Genomic DNA, 21,007 nt, shown 5'->3' with positions numbered 1-21,007 from the left:
CCCCCACCCTCATATATATAGATAGACTGACATTGCTAGATTGATACAGTCGATAGTCATACAGATTGATAGTCAACCTGATCGAGAATTTTTCTACGGTAGGGAATCTCAGTTTAATAAAACAAAATAATAAAAACAAAGTAAATAAATAAAAGACACTAATCTCTAAAAACACAAATATAACTGGGCTTTGAAGTTTGTGAATTGAATCAATGTTTGTTTTTTGCAGTACAATAGTATATTTTCCGTTCTACATTCTGAAGAATCCTCTGCATTTCTGATATCTATATCATTGAATAGGTCTTTTGCTCCCGAGCTTCTTTATGTGACTTTATTTGACTTATAATTCCATCATATGAGTGCACTCGCAATTTTTGATTGATTAGTCCAACTTTCACTTGGGCTCAATTTCTTTTTCCGTCGCATTAATTATATTGGACTATGCTGATTTTGGTGACGTGTCTATGCCATCAGCTGACTTTATATATATAGAGCCATAAAATTGATGTTCACAGCTTTTCGCTTTGCTTTCGACTCGAATTAGTGCGATTAAAGTCTAAAAATAGCCTTTTCCAAAAGCCCGGCGCGTCCGATATTATGCAAAATTTGAAATTTAACAACATACATAACATAACAAATGCAGCGTCCCTCGAAGCCCATTAATGAACATTTAAATGATGTTGCAAGCGCCAGCTTCAACTTCAACTTCAACTTCAACTTTAACTTTAACATCGACTTCAGCTTGAATTTCAGTTTTCATAATCAGCTGCAAGCTGACATTAAGTGTCTATGTAAATGCGTTATCAAGTCGTCTGCGGCTATTGCATTGTACTGCAATATTGCTGCGACTAAAACGATTTTCTGAGCTTTTGAAATTCGCCAATTCGAAAACAATATTTGGCTCTTCAAAAATGTTGTGCAGTGCGACACGTTCGCACCTTGAGAATTTCCCACCTATTCCTTGGCTCAAGTACGTGCCAAGAAAACCAAGAAACGAGCATAAATAGAAACATACATATATCTAAACGAATTAATAGAGTCTTATTTAAATGTGACGACTATCAAAGGCGATTTCTGCATAATTTTTGGGTCTTCCGCCAATTTGGGTAACTGGGTCGACAAACAACCGATGCTGATTGATTTATAGCAAAATATTTTTGTATGTTTCAATTATCTTTTGAGCAAAATGCAAACATTTTCGCATTTGTAAACTATTTTTTTAATAATTCATTAGAAATTCTTTGAAGCGCCGTGAAAGTTGTCTACCCAAAAAAGAGTTTGTCGCTTAAGTCTTTTGTTTACATTTTGATTTTATTTCAACTTCGCTTTTTGGACAAAGCACTGTGATGTCTTGCTGTTTATGGCTATAATTTTTTGGGTCATTGCAGATTATTGGCCTTAAAAAATATGATTCAGAGTGCGATCGTGCAAAATAATTCTTTTTTTTTTATTTCTTTATTTCGGAGGAAGTGATTTTACTGAGAAGTATAATACAAAATTCTAATCGCCTTAACTTAACTACATACACGTTACAAATTTTTAAAGTATTATATTTATATTTAATCTAAGTAAATAAAAATAATGGAAATGCTATTTCAAAAAATGTTTAGACACAATTTATTATCAATAACAAACGCACAAAAGTAAAAGTCTCAATTTACTAAACCGCACGAATTCTTTCGAAAAAATATGGCTAAAAAGGCGCCTGTTTTAAGTTTCCAATATCCAGTAAAAGCTGGAGTTTTCCCGTCACTATTCGCACAGCATACGGATGCCTACTAGTCCACTGGTTGTTGATGTTTACCTGCATTTTCTGACCAATCTGTTGCATGGCGTTGCATAAGTGTGGTTTACCCAGGCGCAAACTAAACGCCTTTCGGTCTCTATTTTACTCGCTTCTTAAACAATTTATATAATCGATTTATACGTTGCAAAAAAAATATAATAAAAAAAAAAAACCGCACACATACTTAATTCAATATGTTTGCCATTACCAAATATCAAAATGAACAACTTTCACTTTTGTTATTTTATGTTATGTATTTTTATTTTATTTTTATTTTTTTGCGGACAAATCAACAAAGCATAAATACTAACAGATTACAAAATGCATAGTGATTAATGCAGATTTAAAATACTAATTTCACTAATGCGAAATAATGTGAAAAAGCAACAACAAAGAAGGGAAATTATTAAAAATTTAACATCAAAGTTCAATTTAATACTTTGCCTTGTGGATGGCTTTGAATTTGGGTCAAGCCCGCCAGTCAAGTAGAACACAAGACTATATTGACCTTAAAACGTGGGCGTGGCTTAGCCAAAAAGCCTAACAATATTTATGTTTATGAACCTATATATATTTATTTATTGTGGATTGTCAACTCCAAAGCTGAATCACATTTATATATATGTACATACATATATTCGAGCCATACAGACATATGTGCGTTGTTTTTGGCAACGGGCAAACAACCTTTTCGTATTTCTTACAATTCGTGTGGCAACAATTGTTTGCAATGAATTTTAATTAGTCTTGCCTCGAGGCTGACAAATTAACATTGAGCACCCGTCAAACACTTGGCAGCATTGATACTGCGCTGTCGCTCCGCCCCCTAGTAGGCTGGGAGCTGAAATATGAATACGATATATATCGTATAACATATTTGCATATGAATCGAACACGAATACACAAATTGAAAACACTTTCTACTTTTTCTGCGACTCTGAACTTCAAGCTCCGCAAACTTGGTCTGACGCATGCGCAGCCAAAACAACCTGGAACTAGGCCACACATATACACGCACACACACACACACACACACACACACACACACGAACGCTTAGTTAAAGTTCGCTCTCTGTAACTGCTTTCAATTTGAATTTAGTTTTTTTTTATTTATTTCTACTCGCTTTTTGATTTGGTTGGCTTTGCATTAATTAACGATTTATCGGCTACTTTTAAAACGGTTTAGTTTCGACTGTCTGATATCTCATTTTATTTTTGTTTTTTTTTCTTTCGAATTCCATTCGAAATGTTTGGGTCAGTAGAGCAGCTGTTAGCTGCTTAAATAGTTTCAGCCCAGCTGATTCGTTCATTCGAATACAACGATAAATCCATTCATTTAACACTAGTCAAACACTTCCGGACACTAAATCCCGTTGATCATTAAAGAAATTGGACGTTGTTTTATAAGAGATTTAATTTTTATTTTCACATTATTTGAATTACTTGCATCTCTACGCAGATCACGTATACAGTAAACATTATATTTAAAAAAAATAAATAAAATAAAATAAAATATATATATATATAATACATAACTTCTTGATGATTTAATTATAAAAATGAAGTATGAATATTGTTTTGCAGCAGAGGCATTTATACCATCTTTATTCGTTTTGATGAGATTAGGGATGAGCTCTTCAGAACATTAGTAATCATATTATCTAGCGGCATGAATAGAATATGAAAGCCTAGCTAAACCCTAGTATTTTTTCATTTAAAAGTCTTCTTAGGACTGAACCCAAATAACCTAATCCTGTTTTCTTACATATCATTGATATTATTATTATTTTTTTTGTAAATGTACAGTTGTGTTTGGGTAAGAAATACAGCAGGTAGCTGTGATTGTGTCGAGTCAAAGACTGATCCTCAGAAGATTGAATGGCCTACAAATAAAATATCGTACAGCCTGCATAGGTAGCATTCCAGAACTGGTTTCAACAGGTTGATGGAACAATGTTCAATGAAGACCCAACCAGGAGTTTTACGAATGGCCATTAACAACTTTCGGCACGCGACTTGAGTGCTCAATAGTTCGCGAAATCTAACAAATTGAACTGTTCAAATATTTGCTAAAGTATTTAACATGAAAGCGAACGCCACAAATTAGCAAAGTTCGAGTTTCGATCGTAGTTCCAGTTCCAAAGCCAAGTGGTGCGCAGCTAATGACAAGCCACATCATTGTGGAACCCGTCAAGGTATTCACTTAAGCACGAGCTTCAAGTGGTTCCACAGCAATCAATAGGTGTCTCATGTGCAAAGTCTTTCGAAAGGAAAAGTGCCCAGCCAGCCTTCGACTCAGACTCAGAGCCCAACTGTGATCCAAACTGAGGTGCTATACACTGCGCTCTTGTTCCAGAAAATCTCTCATGGTGTGCTGCTCTAAAGCGCCGTTACACTCCACACTCTTTAAATATATACATTTACTACCATGCATGTGTATACTTCCACATATACAGATATTTATATAGTATAGGTGATCGGCAGTGCACTTTCTTTTTCTCTACCGCATTTCTCGACGTCTTCTGCTTTGGCTGCGACTTTTGTTGCCTTTTGTTGTCTTTCGCTCTTTCCTTCGCTCTTTCTTTATTTATTTTTTGACTTTTAGCATTCGTATATGTGATTTTTTATTTCTACTTTTTTATTATTGCTCTGCCGATTCGATGTTATACGTGTACTAAGTCGACGTTATTCGCTCGGAAAACGCCATCATAATTACTCGTTTTCTACGGAAAACGAATCTGAGAGTAAAAGTCTAATGTGATAAAACTAATTAACGTCTAGACCAAAGAAAGTGCAAGTTATTGTGCTTGTCATTGGTCGAATGATAGCTAAATGTGCTTGACATATCGCTAAATGCATAATTGAGATCTTGGAGAAGAAACAAAGATAGCGAAAGTGACTAGAAATATGTGGAAAACATTTGAAAAAGTATGTTTACTTAAACGTTTTTCATTTGAAACTTGATTGCCATCTACAGCTAGATAAAATAGACGGTAAAAATTTAAAGAGTTTCCAAGTTATATATGTAAATCTCCCTCAAACAAAATTAATTTGCAATTTGGTGAAATGAAATTTATTGAAATTTAGTTCACGCCATCCAAAAAAAAAAATATTTTATTACATGAGCCGGTTAGAATTTCATTTTAAACTAAAATGAAAACAGTTTTTGATATCAAACTCAATACCTGATTCTTTTATACCTAAAATTGTTAAAAATAATAAAATAACAATATAGGTTAAGGAACCAAGGCAAGCGACAGTTAGTTGGTTTAAGCAGATGAACGCCTTAGCCGAAGTTAGCTGAACTAACCTAACCTAACATAATTTTACCTAACCTCAGCCCCGACAATATCCTATAAACATTAATATATAATAATAGATCATTAATTTTCGAAATCAATTTCAAGTTGAATTAACCTAAATGCCACTAAACTATATTTAATGAATTGTAGAAATTATGATACACTTGGTCTTTTTCAATTCGATCTCGATTTCGACTTCAAATTTGATTTCCACAACGTTGTCGGCCTTGAACATAATGGGATTTGCTCAAACAGAAATTGATTAAAACTCGACCTAAACGAACCGGTTTTTTTCGGCAATTTCACTTGAACTTTCATTAACTGTGCAACTCCTTTATATGTTGGCTCCCCATCGGGGAAGGGGGAAGTTACAAATATTTTCACATTACATAGTCAACAAAGGCAAACCGGATCATAATGAATCGAGCTACGTTTCGGGTTGGATGGGGTGCGGGGTTACTTTTATGTAATCATTTTTCAGGTCGTATGTTCAAAATGCAAACTTATGAAAATTGTTGTGTGTGTCCTAGTGTGTGTGTTGTGTGTGTTCATGTGTGTACATTTGTGTACGTGTGTGTGTTTGGAGTATTGGCCAATGTTAGCTATTGAGCTTTGGATCCGCTGTCTTGTATCTTGTCATGACGCTTTTCGCTTTACTCTTTAATGCCGATTTGTATATGTATGTGTGTGTGTATGTGCTGGCTTTGAGGTTCAGGTGTTGTACTCTGGCAATGCCCAAGTAATTGTAGCTATGCTCCAATTAAACTGCATTTATTCACCTGTCAAAGTTTTTTTTTTATTTATTTTTTAGACGCACAGCACAACTCGCCTCCAATCACAGTCATTTGTTGAGTTTAATTACACTTCGTCTAGGCTGTCATTCATTTTCTTTAAATCGCATTTGATAACTCGAAAAGCAACGTATATAATCTAGAGTTGATTTGTGTGTGTGTTTGTTATTATTCTGTAATTTAATTAAAGTTTGATAAAATGCCAGTCTGAAAGAACATCTCCGTTGCCAAGTGGAAAGATTTTAAAATGGGAATAGTCGAAAATGCGAGCACATATGAGAAATAATTGAAAAAAATTGCTTCTTCAATTGGACGTAAAATTGCGCAAATTTTATTGTTCTATTGTAATAGAAATGTATATAAAATATTCGAGAAAAACTACCTCAAATTTTAGCTTCAGTTAAGTTTGAGAAATTTTGTATCATTAAAAACTTTTACTTCTTTATTTAATTCTCATATGCAATTTTATTAGATTTATTTAGATTTACTAAAGTCCTGTATATATATTTTTGTATTTCATTCTTATTTGTTTATAAAAATTGAAGAAAAATGAATAGACTTTTCAATACTATTGAACATAATATAATTGAAATTTAAGAAAACTGAATTTGTAATAATTATAATTAATCTTTTTCTGCAATCGTACAATTTTGTCCTGGGATGTCGTATACGACGCAGTTTAAAACTTCACTGGAACAACAAAGTGTTGATGCGCAATAATCAAAGATTCCTAACCATTAAAATGTGGGAAAAATAGATGACATATAAATAGATGCTAGGGCACAATTAAAAGCACTCAATGATAATAAATATATGTTCGAAACTCACCTTGTCGTTATCGAAACACACGCAAGTTGAATATCCAAAATATTTAGAATTTGTGTAGAACTTTAAAAAGTTGTTCGTTTGCGAATTGCTGTAAGCCTTTTATTCTCCTCGAGGAACAGATTCAATTGCACTTTTTCGTGTTTCGCATATGATTCTTATGATATATAACATATATGCTCCGATATGTGTATCTTCAAATTAATAATTATTCAACTACTTGTTCTAGAATACCAGACACACGCACTGACTTTTCCGACATTTTATATAAACATATATATAGATTTGTACATATATATTTATCCAATCGCATACGGATAGAGCGTTAAAAAATCTCGAACCTGCGATGTTGCGACAGAGCGACTGACCGACCGTTGGCTACGAGACCGTCACACGGACTGACTATCGAATCTGAGCTGTAGTGTTGTATGGCCGACTTAAACTGACTATGAGCACGGCATGCACGTGTGTGTATGAGAGTGAGAGCGAGAGAGAGAGAGAGAAAGAGCGTGCATCAACTCAAGCATGAGAGAGCATTCCGTTGCTCTATCTCTCTCTCTCGCTCTCTCTCGCTTCTGGCGCTGCTGCTCACCTGTTGCATATGTTTCAACTGCTTTCTTTCATTTCTCTCCTTCCCTCGTTCTCCCTCTCTCTCTCTCTCTCTCTCTCTCTCTCTCTCTCTCTCTCTCTTTCGCTCTTGTATATTTCTTGGTTTTCAAGTGTTGCATTTGAGCACCGGTTTGTGCCGGTTTTACAATTTTTTGGGAAAATGTATTTTTTTTATTTTTTCCTATACCTGTTTGATTTTCTTGCTACTATTGTTGTTGCTGCTGCTGCTGTTGTTGTTTTTGTGCCTTATGCTCAAGTCTGAAGGTCGCATGTTCGTTCATTAATCGCTGCTTCAGCACTTTCATCCGCGCCTGCGTACACTGATTAACGGTGTCATGGAGGTATCAGCGCGTTCAGGTGTGTGCGTGTGTCTAATATCATTTGTAAGAGTTTCGTATGAATTATGCGCCTGAGCAGCAGCCATAAACGTTTATTGAAGGGATTTCGCGAGAATTGTGTAGCTGTGCTACATACATAAATACATACATACATACTTACATTTATACATACATACATACATTCATACATAAATACATACATACATTCATACATACATATATATGTATGTATGTACAAATGCATCTTCTCACTTTTTATTTACCCTTCACTTGCATTTCAATTTAAAATTTAAAACACAAAAGATTTAGAGCACTGAAGAACAGGAGCGGTTCAACTTACTGCCCGATTTTGGTTAAAGGTGCATTCATATTCAGCAATCGCAAAAAAGTGGGCTGAAATTGCACAAAAATTACGAGAGAAAGGCAACGGGACTGAATGAGAAATAGCGAGACCATGAGAATGAAAATTAATCAGAAATGAGAAAAGTTGTATTCTATTCAATTTAATATATGCTTCATTTCCAGATTATTACATGTTGCTTAAAGCTAGCTTATTTTTATTTTTACAGAGTTCAGACTTATTTAATGTCTGTGCAGCTGAGATATCATATTTACATTAAATTTAATTAAAACATTGATTGATATATTTAGATGGTAAAGGAAAATGGATGAGAAACCTTTAGTTGTGACTATCTATCTTGAAACTAGGGGGGCAAGACAAGAGCCCTATTAGCTTGTATCTTGAGTTGAATATGATTTTTTCAATATAAATTTGGCTTTTGAGAGAGTGATGAGCTCATCAATCGTCTTAATATTCGCCATTTTATGCAGATATGGTATTGTGATATCGTGGTAGATTGAGGATCATTTTTAATGTTTCATTTTCAAGAGAAAAGTAGTATATGATTATTGTTATATAGCTCAGTTTGTAAATCTGATATCTGAAATTAAACCAGAGGAATCTGGAAAATCTAGAATTATGGAGAATTATTAGAATAATCGAGAGCTGTACTCAGAGTTATTTTTCAATTTGTGGATCCTTAGTTTGATTAAAGATGCACAGATATTCCATTATGCTTTAGCGGCTCGATTCTGGAGAAGGAATATCAACGTAAATTAGTTTATTTAAACTAAACCTTAAACCCATTGAAAATAGGAAATCAGGGTATAATGGTTTTGTCAAAATGTCTGTCCGTCCGTCCGTCTGTCCTTATGCTTGAACGCGTCGATTTCAGAACATATAAGAGCTAGAGACTTAAATTTTTTTTTTAAATGTCCATTTCGCTATTTCATTAAATGGAATGTACATACATTAGAAGTCTAGATATTAAATTATTCAACATTTAAGTTCTCATAACATTGCCAACACTGCAGCGCAACCCAAGCGCATTCGCCAGTGTATGTGCGTGTGTGTGTGCGAATTATTACGGAAATATCATTTGTTCGAAGGGTTCAGAGAATCTCGTAGTCGATCAGTCTTGACTACAGCTTTCTTACTTGTTCTTTGTTGTACTTTTCTTAATTAAATAATTAGGTAAACTAGATATGTACTTCCTAAGCTTAACTATTGAGATATTCAAGATACCAACATAAAATATTTTTTCAAATAATTAAACAAATGGTTAGACCTTCGGCTATCATTAAAACAACATTTGAGCAATGAGTCCGGCGACTTCATAAAATCTCGAAATTCTTAAAGCTCACAGACAAAAATAGCGTATAAGTCTAATATCATTTAAATATTTAAATGTCAGGAACTAAAAGACAAGACTAATTCATTAGATCAGTGTGAGAAATATGCTTGAGAGTTCAGAAAATTCCGTAGCATAGAGAAAGAGCTGGCGACTAAAAACCTCACACATATATAGGAGGGAAAGAGAAGGGGAGATGCTTAAGCGGAAATTTTAATAAAAATTATATACAATTTATTTCAAACAGTGAATATACACACACATACACACACAGATACACTTAGCTCGTTTGTGTGATAAAAATACGCAGAAGCAATGTGCGACAAGTATTGAAAATATTATATGTACTCGTATATGGACTAACTATATAGACGGCGATCTGCTGGATGGTCTGTTGATAGCGCAAACAAAATGCCAGATAAGCACGTTCAACTCAGTCGAGGATTGACGGCCCATTCAATTGAGTAGGTGTAGGTGTATCTGTATCTGTATCTGCGAGTACTGCACACTGCGATGCTTCGAATCGTATAGTTGAATTTAATTCTGTGCAATCAGCGGCGTTTTACGACGCTCTATATATATATATATATATATATATATATATATCTTTGAGAATGAGTAAACATTGTGGCATCAAGAAAGCGTTGATTGGATTTTGAATAAGATTGAATACGATTGGGCAACATCATCAGTAAATTCCGCACTACACTAAGCCAAACGATATCTCTAAATATACTTTTTCATTCAAATTAATTTCATTCATACATAACTTTTTAGATTATGATAAAATATCTCTATTTGCTTTTCTCGCTGTCTTCGTTTTCTTCAAGTTGTATTTAATAAATGTTCATTTAACGTATTCAAACTGTTTGTGTGTGTGCGAATTTATTAAATTTGCTTAGGATGAGACATATAAAAATTAGTGATGGAACTCTTTTGCACATGAAAAATCTCGATTATTACTTTGAGATTTGGATGGCACGTAACAGGAATAAGAAGTAAACCATCGCATTGTATATCAATTAAAACACATTAGAGTACAGTTTTTTCAGAGGGCTTATAAATATTTTATTTTCAGTAAGCTCATATCTATTACTGTATCTGTATAGGTATTGCTTTAACTCAAACATAATGCTTACAATCTGTTTATAAATGGACGATAAATCTGAATAGGATTTCTTAATATACTAACAAAACTCAAAATTGCAAATACTCCAAGAAATATTCCCTGCCCTCTGGTACCACCTGAATCTATATCGCAATTGCAGGCCAATTCACATTCAAAACAGATCAAACTTCTATAGACAATGATACTCGGTCCTACTATTCCACATGTTTTATCTTTGGCCCGGAAGCACACAGCATTTGATAAAGTATCTGATATACCAAAAATGTTATTTCATCGACTGTTTACGATGCGTTCTTAATAAAGAAGAGTTACCAGTTATTTTCATTTTAGGATCTATGCATTCATCCAGAGTTTCGTCCGGCCTTGTATTCCCGATTGGTTGTACTTTGCCCTCGTCAGCTGTTTTATTTTTTATGAACACAAGATTTTTCGCTGGCTTACAATTTGAAATATAGCCAGTGCAATCAAAACACTTATTTCCATGTCCACACACATCTGTAAAATGTTGCTTATTTAAACACTCAGTATAAAAAATAGGCATGGGTTTTAAATATCTAATGCTGTCAAGAATGGGCATACATATGTAGTTAAGATAATATTGATATTATAATTTTAGTCTTTTTCTTTTTTTATAAAAACCTAAACGTTTTTTTTTTTTTATTATTATTTGTTTGGAGTGTCAGTTAAAAAGCAAAAGAAATTTTACGTCAGATTTCCCAGGTTTTTATTAAAATAAAAGTCGGCCTAAATATAGTATATATAGTTTAACCACAGTTATCAGGAATTGAAATTACCATTATACAGAAGAAAAAACAAGAAAATGTAAGATATTTTGAATGTGTTCATCCTTTAAACTAAAAATTTTGATATCAGAACTCAAATTTAATTTTGATAAAAAACATTTAGACTTGTATTTATTACAAGAGCTTGCTGAGTTTTGAGAAAGTTTAAAGAAATTATTTGTCATAGACATAGGTACAGAAACATGATATTGATACCCTACCCAAATAAAATCCTTGTGACTTGAGAAGAATTTTGGCTAGAGAGAACAAAAAAGATAGATATAGATATAGATATAGATATAGATATAGATATAGATATAGATATAGATATAGATATAGATATAGATATAGATATAGATATAGATATAGATATAGATATAGATATAGATATAGATATAGATATAGATATAGATATAGATATAGATATAGATATAGATATAGATATAGATATAGATATAGATATAGATATAGATATAGATATAGATATAGATATAGATATAGATATAGATATAGATATAGATATAGATATAGATATAGATATAGATATAGATATAGATATAGATATAGATATAGATATAGATATAGATATAGATATAGATATCGCTCTCGCTCTCCTCTCGCTCTCGCTCTCGCTCTCTCTCTCGCTCTCGCTCTCTCTCTCTCGCTCTCGCTCTCGCTCTCGCTCTCGCTCTCGCTCTCGCTCTCGCTTCTCGATCTCTCTCTCGCTCTCGCTCTCGCTCTCGCCGCTCTCGCTCTCGCTCTCGCTCTCGCTCTCGCTCTCGCTCTCGCTCTCGCTCTCGCTCTCGCTACTCGCTCTCGCTCTCGCTCTCGCTCTCGCTCTCGCTCTCCTCTCGCTCTCGCTCTCGCTCTCGCTCTCGCTCTCGCTCTCCTCTCGCTCTCGCTCTCGCTCTCGCTCTCGCTCTCGCTCTCGCTTCGCTCTCCGCTCTCGCTCTCGCTCTCGCTCTCGCTCTCCTCTCGCTCTCGCTCTCGCTCTCGCTCTCGCTATCGCTTCGCTACTCGCTCTCGCTCTCGCTCTCGCTCTCGCTCTCGCTCTCGCTTCGCTCCTCTCGCTCTCGCTCTCGCTCTCGCTCTCGCTCTCGCTCTCGCTCTCGCTCTCGCTCGTCGCTATCGCTCCTCGCTCTCGCTCTCGCTCTCGCTCTCGATCTAGATATAGATTATATTTAAACAAGTAAGAAGACTCTAGTCTCGACTAGGAGATACCCTGAACCCTCCAAGCTGATATGCTTACCATTCTGCACTTCTTTTATGCACGCACACATACATTTACATGCATCCACCCTCACGCGCCCGCGCTCTGCTAACTGCGCAGTAAGCAGCGACTGCGCTTGGGCTGCGCTGCAGTGTGGGCAATAGTATGAGAATTTACTTGGTGAACAACTTCTTTTGTAAACATACGATCTTAATGAAATATTCTTGGCGTAATTATATGGTTAAAATGTGTGTACATTCTAAAGCACAAGTCTCTAGTACTTGAAATACGTTTTTTACAAATTGGTGGCGAAGGGGGCGTGGTATCCAAAATCTGTTGATTACATAATGTTTGTATTCATGGAATATGCATAGTAAATCTGAAGTCTCCACGTTTAATAGTACTCCGATGCGGCTCAAAAAACAAAATCAATTTTTCGATTATTCTCGATAAAAAAGTTATCGGATGAGTTATCGAAAAAATAAAAATAGCAAACACGTACTGCGTATGGTAAACACGAGTATGCACACAAAATTTCAGCTCTCTAGCTCTTATATCTTCTGAGATCTCGGCGTTCATACGGACAGACGGACGGACGGACGGACGGACGGACGGACGGACGGACGGACAGACGGACAGGGCTATATCGACTCAGCTCGTCGTGCTGATCAAGAATATATATACTTTATGGGGTCTGCGATGATTCCTTCTGCCTGTTACATACTTTTACACAAAAACATTATACCCTGATTTCCCATTTTCAATGGGTTCAGGGTATAAAAAGAATACAAATAAAAATTTCAAAGGACTCAAGGTATTTGAAAATGTATCAATAAATACCCAATCCGCTTATACACACTAAAATTTGAAAAGATTCCAAATAGATAAACGATGTAAGGTCTGCTTCTCTTGCAGCTTTTGAGAATTTAATTCGATCACATTGACAGGCTGTCGCACACGCCCAGCATACAGCACCCTCGTCATTATAGTTGTTTGATATTACGCCACAGGTCTTATCTTTAGTAATGGAGCACAGAACACCGTTCAAAACACCTAAAACGCAACAGTAAATAATCTTTAGTATTTTCCATAATAAATACACCCATGTAAGGAGAATATCCTTAAGCCACACTATGCGAATAGACTTACCAGTTAAATTCATATCAGGCCTTATACACTTATCTACCTCCGATTCAGATCCCGAGTCATATTCCCTCTGTACGGCCTTCGTAGAATCCTTTTGTGGTACTGTGAATTTAAAAAGGTCTTTGGGTGGCCTACAATTGTGAATATTGACTACACAATCAAAACATTTGTTATGTTGACCATTAACATCTGTAAGGTTCAGTTTTCAGTGACTCGCAATATAGTTGGTTATATATATAAATATATGAAGGAATATGACGCGTAGAACTTAACTTACTGATCATTAAACTGAACAGCACATAGCCAAAACTAATGTTAAAAAACATATTTGAAGTTTTGGTATTTATTATTCGAATTATCTGGAGCAACGAAAACAACTTTTTAATGACAGATGACAGTTATATGCATATACATATATACTTTTTATTATTATTTTTTCATTTTCCATAATTATTACAGTTTATTGAATTATGAAACGCTTCAGTTTTCTTAAAATTAATTAATGCGAAATTTATATATTGTACAGATATAAAAGTCAATCATGGGGCTAAGATATTTAATGGTGCCAAATGCAGATTTATGTATCTGAAGAAATTACTTCAATATTACAAAATGGAATCGAGTATAGCTTTTGTGCTTAGCGAAGGTAGCTGTGCATATATATTTATCGAAATATTGATTTCACAACAAATTAATCATAAATTATAAGTAAAAGATAAAATATACAAAAGCAGACAAATTGTATGATTGTATGATGATTCGCGATCTGCTGAATTTGTGTGAATGCTACAAAGGCAATACTTGAAACATTGCTGGCAGGCAATATGATGGAAATGATGTATGTTAACATAATCCTTGCTGGCGACAGTCTGACATCCAAAATATGGGGCCCAGAAGCAAATGAATGTGTCTATTTCATCTGCAGTATAACCATATAAAATTCAGACTTTCATTAATATTGGTATTGAGTATTTTTATACCCTGAACCCATTGAAAATGGAAAATCAGGGTATAATAGTTTTGTTTAAATGTATGTAACAGGCAGAAGGGGCGTGGCAGACCCCACAAAGTATATATATTCTTGATCAGCACGACGAGCTGAGTCGATTTGGCCCTGTCCGTCCGTCTGTCTGTCTGTCCGTCCGTCCGTCCGTCCGTCCGTCTGTCCGTATGTATGAACGCGTCGATCTTAGAAGATATAAGAGCTAGAGACCTCAACGTTTTTTTTAAAATGTCCGTATATATCGTGCGCATATCGAGTTTATCACTAAAAAACGATAACTCATTCCGATATTTTTTTATCGATAAAAAACCTTATCGAAGAGCATTTAAAAAATTACATCTCCTACATCTTTCAAGCTAGAGTCTCCAAATTTAAAATGTATATAAAGATGTATTTTATACAATTTCGGTTTTTGTTAAAATTTACCCCCCACCCCTAAATTCACCCCCTCATCCTCATCTTTGTAGAAGTCGTATATCAAATACTAGAGACTTGAGCTTCGGTATACACATACATTTATACATCATGATTACGTTCTGAAAGTTTCATTACGATCGTACGTCTAAAAATTAAATTATTCCACAAAAAAGTTCTCATAATATCGCCAACACTGCAGTGCAACCCGAGCTCAATCGCCGGTGTATGCGTGTGTGTGTGTGTGTGTGTGCGTGTGTGTGTGTGTGTGTGTGTGTGCGTGTGTATGTGCGAATTATTATTGAAATATCAGTTGCTCGAAGGGTTCAGGTGATCTCGTAGTCGAGCACTCTCGACTAGAGCTTTCTTACTTGTTTTTTAAATTATTTAATTACCAGTTATTGTATAGCCATCAATAACGCAGCCAGCCAGTTTTGTATCCACATCTGCTATCTCGAATGTGGCTATGGGTCGAACTATTTCAGAGTCAAACAACGACATCTTAAAGGGGGCCCAGCCTGTTCTGTTCACTTCACAAGATCCACTGTACGCGCGACAGTTGACGCATTCATTGTTCAATACATTTCCAGCCTCTATAATGAGAGATACAGTTATCTTATGTTGATATCCTGAAGATCATTCAAAATAATAAGCAGAGTGTTCTCCAGTCGTAAGTGCCCGATTCACAGCCCATTCACATGATTAAGTGTGCCTATGAATGTGTGTGTACGCGAGTTTCTAAATATATCCCCATAGGGCAATTTCGACTGAACCATTATTACTTATTATATTAATAATTAATAATCTCCTGACCACTTTCTGTAAGGAAACCAATAATTCCAAACAACAAAATAAGAAAGTTTTTTGGCAGTTTGACCATTTTATTCAAAATTAAAGCATCAAGGCATTCTATGTTTCTATGTTTTACCTACATAACAGCATATATATATATATATATATATATATATATATATATATATATATATATATATATATATATATATATATATATATTCGTATATATATATATATATATATATATATATATATGTGCCTATGAATGTGTGTGTACGCGAGTTTCTAAATATATCCCCATAGGGCAATTTCGACTGAACCATTATTACTTATTATATTAATAATTAATAATCTCCTGACCACTTTCTGTAAGGAAACCAATAATTCCAAACAACAAAATAAGAAAGTTTTTTGGCAGTTTGACCATTTTATTCAAAATTAAAGCATCAAGGCATTCTATGTTTCTATGTTTTACCTACATAACAGTATATATATATATATATATATATATATATATATATATATATATATATATATATATATATATATTCGTATATATATATATATATATGTTTTGAAAACGAACCAATTATAGTGCTAATGCAGAGTTATAAGATCCATTTCCATTCATTATAAACAAATTAGTTTGGCATATGTGTGCTAAAATAATTTTAAATTTATGTTTTATTTACGATCTGTGGTAATATAGGATTAGTTAGCTATGCTAGCTGCGCAGTAAGCAGCGACTGTGCTTGGGCTGCGCTGCAGTGTGGGCCTGTGTAAGGGCAAGTAATACCTAAGCTCGCTCACAAACAAATTTAAAAAACAAACACGATCGTCATATATTCACTTCGAGCATCCCCTTTTTCGAGAGCAACAACAATTAAATAAAAGTTGTCATGTGGAGAGAACGGGAAACCCGCTCAGTACAAAGATCGACACAGCCAAGCGATAAGGGCGACAAGAGGCTGATTTATTTTTGGTTCGCGTCCGTTGAAAGATACAAAGATGCGACCACCAAAATGGGAAAAATTACTGTGCGATAAGAAGTTCATCAGCACTGAGGTGCCATGGCGATAAGGTAGACGGTTACACGCCGACTGAAGTACTCGCTGAGGGTGCAGTTACCATAGATACCCGATTCCGAATTCAGATCTCAATAATCAATTAGTAAGCGCTGATTGTAAATTAGCAAACATTGACAGACAGTCTCGGGACTCTTATCGCAGGGCGGGCGATCCATGTCAAGGGCTATCAGTGCGCCCTCAGCCGGCAACGGCAACAGCAACAGCAACGGCATCGGCATCGGCATCAGCATCGTCATTGACTTCGGCATCAGCATCGGCATCGACATCCACATTAGCAGCGGCATTAGCATCAGTACTTCTCAGTCTTCGGTCGAGATCGTCGATCGTTGTCATTGAACACGCTCAAAGCACAGACGTCCATCAACGGTCCAGCTGAGCGGACGGACGTAGTTCAAGGTATTAGCATTATGTTCCCGCTGCTGAATCATTCGGTCTTCGTGGTGTGCCGTTGCTGCCTGGTGGAACAGCCGGAGCAGTGCCACAGCATTGGCGACAATGATCAACTGCTCAGCCAGCTGCTCACGCTGTCCCCCACTCTGCAGATCGTGCCCAGCGATGTCATCTGCCAGCTCTGCCTGCATCGACTCCATGACGCTCTTGACTTTCGTCAGCGCTGCGAGGAATCGGAGCGCATTCTACGCGCCCGGAACGAACAGGCCTTGGACGATGCTCTCGAGTGCCTCGAACGGGAGGTTGGATGCCTGGAGAAGGCTAAGTCCATGTCAATGTCCATGTCCTCGCCCATGTCCACATCCATGTCCACGTCCATGTCCATGCCTATGTCTGTGTCATCGCTGCCGGAGCCGGTTGACTTTGGTAAGTGAACTGAATAATTGATAAGCACATCAAATTAATTAAATAAATCATAAACGTGTCGAAAATAGAATTAATGTTGATAAAACCTTATCTAGCGATAATCTGCACCCGTTGCCCATGATCAAGGCAACATCCGCTTGAACTAAACGCAATTCACGTTTAAACTTTAAACTTTAGTACATTTACTAATGCCAGCAACTGCCTTACTTACTTTGTAGTTCATATCTGTATACAAACTAAGATTTGTATACACATTTCTCAATTAGGTTGCTATGAAATCCACATTTTAATGAAATCCAATTCGAAAGGCATTGATTGATTGCAATCAGCTTATCAGGAAGCTGTATTTAGTATATTCTATTGCACAGTTACGTCATTTAAAGAGAAAGAGAAGGAGAGTGAGCGATAGAGACCCAAAAAAACTAATTATAATTAGTTTCAATTACCAGATTAGAAATTTGTTCTTTGACTTTATTCCTATGTCAAAAGCAAAATTATATTAAATATATTAAAGATTTGATTTAGCATTCTAAAATAAATAAGTTATTTATTTAATATATAAATGCAAATATATTTAATTATATTAAGTTCTTATTAGAGTAAAACAGATTTTCGCTGTTCAAGAAGTCCTAAAACAAGTCGTATAAACCTTCAAAAGATATTAATATATTCTGTTAAGGATGACAGACTGAGCATCTTAATAAATCTGGCAGATTTATTTTCGGGCGCGAATCCCTTTTCAGGATTATTGTTTTGATCTCTATATCTTTTCTATATAAAAGAACTAAGAAGACCTGCGAAGTACCGTAGGTCTATAGTGATCTGTTTATGTATAATTTAAATTCAATTGTTAGGCCTCTCAACCAAGTTCTTCCTGCTGGCCCCTGTTAAAACTCTAAACTAATATATGCCCATATTCTGTATGCAGTTCACATGTATCTCTCATTTTGGGGGAAAACGAAGAAGTAAAACCACTGAAACCGTCATTATTAGTGGGTCAGATAATATTGAGCCTGCGATCCCTGGTAAGACTGTACATATAAAGACTTAGCCAATCTTCAGACGGTTCGATAATTTAAATGACAAACTTCGTATCCTATAGTATAAGCAAAATATTATATGTAATATTAAATATCTATCCATATCTATATATGATGTTTTTCTTACCCTGTAGGTTCGCTAGATCTGTCTGATTTATTTCGCGATAATCAGGAGCAGCTGAACACAACCATTTCCACCTGGGACGCTGCCACCCTAAACACGCCCATCCATTTGCCAGGTCACCTGGAGCCATTGAAGCCCGCCCAAGAAGAAGAAAGAGAATCCGAGGAAGCGAAAGAGGAACAGAATTGCAAGGCAGAACTAGTAGTGCCGCCCAAGCGAAAGAGGGCGCCTCGCAAGGCAGCGGCCACAGCAGGGGACAGCGCGAAAGGGGAACGCAGTAGGACGCCAAAGTCGCTATGTCCGTGCACTGAGTGCGAGAAGAAGTTCACGCGTAACTTTCAACTGAAGCTGCATATGATATCGGTGCATGGGCTGGGCGATGGGCTGCGCTACAAGTGCGAGGTGTGCGCGAAGAGCTTCGCGTCGCGGCACAGCCTGCGCTATCATTTCACTTCGCTGCACTCCACCGAGCGGCCGTTTGTCTGCGAGCTGTGCGATCGACGGTTTGTGCTGCGCACACAACTGATCTCGCATGCCCGCATGCACACGGGCGAAACGAAGCCGCGCATCTTCGACTGCACCGTGTGCGGCAAGACGTGGCCCACCAAATCGGATCTGCGCACCCATATGCGCTCCCACGATCCGGACATGTCCAAGCGACCCTACAAGTGTGATAAGTGCAACAAGGCCTTCTTCACGCGGGGCCACCTGAACTCTCACCACCTGGTGCACACCGGCGAAAAGCCCTACGCCTGCCCCTACTGCGACAAGTCCTACCAGAGCGTTGGCAATCTAAACAACCACACGTTGAGGCAGCACTCGAATCTTATGGAGTCGCAGATGAATCTGAAGTACGTCGACCTTGAGAGCTAAGCTCGTTGCCATTACACCATGTTTTCTCTTACTAAAAACTCAGTTATTGCCTAAGGAATCGTACATCAAAATTTCTACATAATAATTAGGATTTGAACTTATTTTGCAATCATACTTTGTTAATTGAAATTTGTGAACTTTGACAAGTGATGCAATTTGTAGCTATCTGTCTCTAGGCCGGGTAGAAGTATTAGATTTTTCAACACAAACATGCAAATATGAAATCAAATATCAATAGGAATATGAATACACATATGTACATATGTATATATAATTGATAATAAATTTTTATATAAATACAAATATATATACATTATTTATAGACATAACATTTCAATAGTTGATACGTCTTCAAAGTTAATTAAGCAACAAAAATATCTTAATTTATTTACTAGGCATAATAGAATTATATACGAATTTATCATACAAATCAAAAATAAAGCAAAATAAATCAATTGAAATTTCTATTTTTAATCATAATGATTTGTCTAAAGTATTTCACAACATCAACATAAATATTAAAATGACTATGTATATATATACATATATGCACACATATAAATATGAATTTTGGTTGTTTGATGGAAGCACACGTTTAAAATCTTCGAAAACGCCGCTGTTACGCTCATAAAACATCTTTGCATATTTTCCTGTAATCAATATGTATATTTCTCTATATGTACATCATTAATATTAAGCATGAAAATAAAATATACTATACAATAATTATAAATAAAAATTAAAAGTATATAATTGCCACAGATCATGCAAAAAAAAAAAACTGAGAAGAAAGCAATAAATAAATACATATACAAAAGATACTGTTAAGAAAGCGCAAGTAATGTTCCAGCAATTTCGCAAGAATTTTGTTTGTTTTTTTTTTTTTATTTTTGCTTTACTTATCACTTATTCAATACTCTATAGCGCTCAGAGTATACACTGAAAAGTCTCTCATTGACTATAATAAAAATGTTTAAGAAACATTTTCATATGTCGTTTTATTCTATTGTTACTACTCTTTTGTATTCCGATTTATTCTCTTCAAGTAAGCACAGTGAACAAACTGTCCACATTAGATTTAATAATCTCACATGATCTTATGTAGTTTATATAATGTTCTTATCAACATAATAATAAATAGTTTATTGTTGACACTCTCTATTGTTTTACAAAATAATTTTGAAACGTAATCGTCAATTTTGAAGATGCCCAATAGACTTTCTAAAGATTGTAAAAACACACACT

General features: G+C 35.6%; 2 protein-coding genes and 1 long non-coding RNA gene across 3 annotated transcripts; 1 reads left to right on the top strand and 2 right to left on the bottom strand.

Annotated features, from left to right (window-relative positions):
* Positions 1-10,458: 10,458 nt before the first annotated feature.
* Positions 10,459-11,404, bottom strand: LOC149091228 (uncharacterized). Its single transcript, XR_016197137.1, has 3 exons — positions 11,266-11,404; positions 10,784-10,966; positions 10,459-10,719 (listed from the first exon to the last, which is right to left on the bottom strand). It is a non-coding gene; the product is annotated as an uncharacterized LOC149091228 (long non-coding RNA).
* Positions 11,405-13,274: 1,870 nt separating this feature from the next.
* On the bottom strand, positions 13,275-15,862 carry LOC108658386 (uncharacterized). The gene is made up of 5 exons (XM_089261716.1): positions 15,809-15,862; positions 15,422-15,619; positions 13,887-13,968; positions 13,613-13,798; positions 13,275-13,516 (listed from the first exon to the last, which is right to left on the bottom strand). The coding sequence occupies exons 3-5, from the start codon at positions 13,933-13,935 to the stop codon at positions 13,293-13,295; spliced, it is 459 nt and encodes a 152-aa protein (XP_089117842.1). The 5' UTR covers positions 13,936-13,968; positions 15,422-15,619; positions 15,809-15,862; the 3' UTR covers positions 13,275-13,292.
* A 1,117-nt stretch (positions 15,863-16,979) lies between these two features.
* On the top strand, positions 16,980-20,035 carry LOC108654995 (uncharacterized). Its single transcript, XM_018106635.3, has 2 exons — positions 16,980-17,725; positions 18,900-20,035. The coding sequence occupies exons 1-2, from the start codon at positions 17,317-17,319 to the stop codon at positions 19,760-19,762; spliced, it is 1,272 nt and encodes a 423-aa protein (XP_017962124.1). The 5' UTR covers positions 16,980-17,316; the 3' UTR covers positions 19,763-20,035.
* The last annotated feature ends 972 nt before the right edge of the window (positions 20,036-21,007 follow it).

The sequence above is a fragment of the Drosophila navojoa genome, chromosome 5, assembly GCF_054131105.1.
Source record: "Drosophila navojoa isolate 15081-1374.11 chromosome 5, UAZ_NAV_1.0, whole genome shotgun sequence".
NCBI lineage: Eukaryota > Metazoa > Arthropoda > Insecta > Diptera > Drosophilidae > Drosophila > Drosophila navojoa.
Note: the sequence above shows the minus strand (reverse complement) of the source record. Positions and strands in the feature narration are given on the sequence as shown.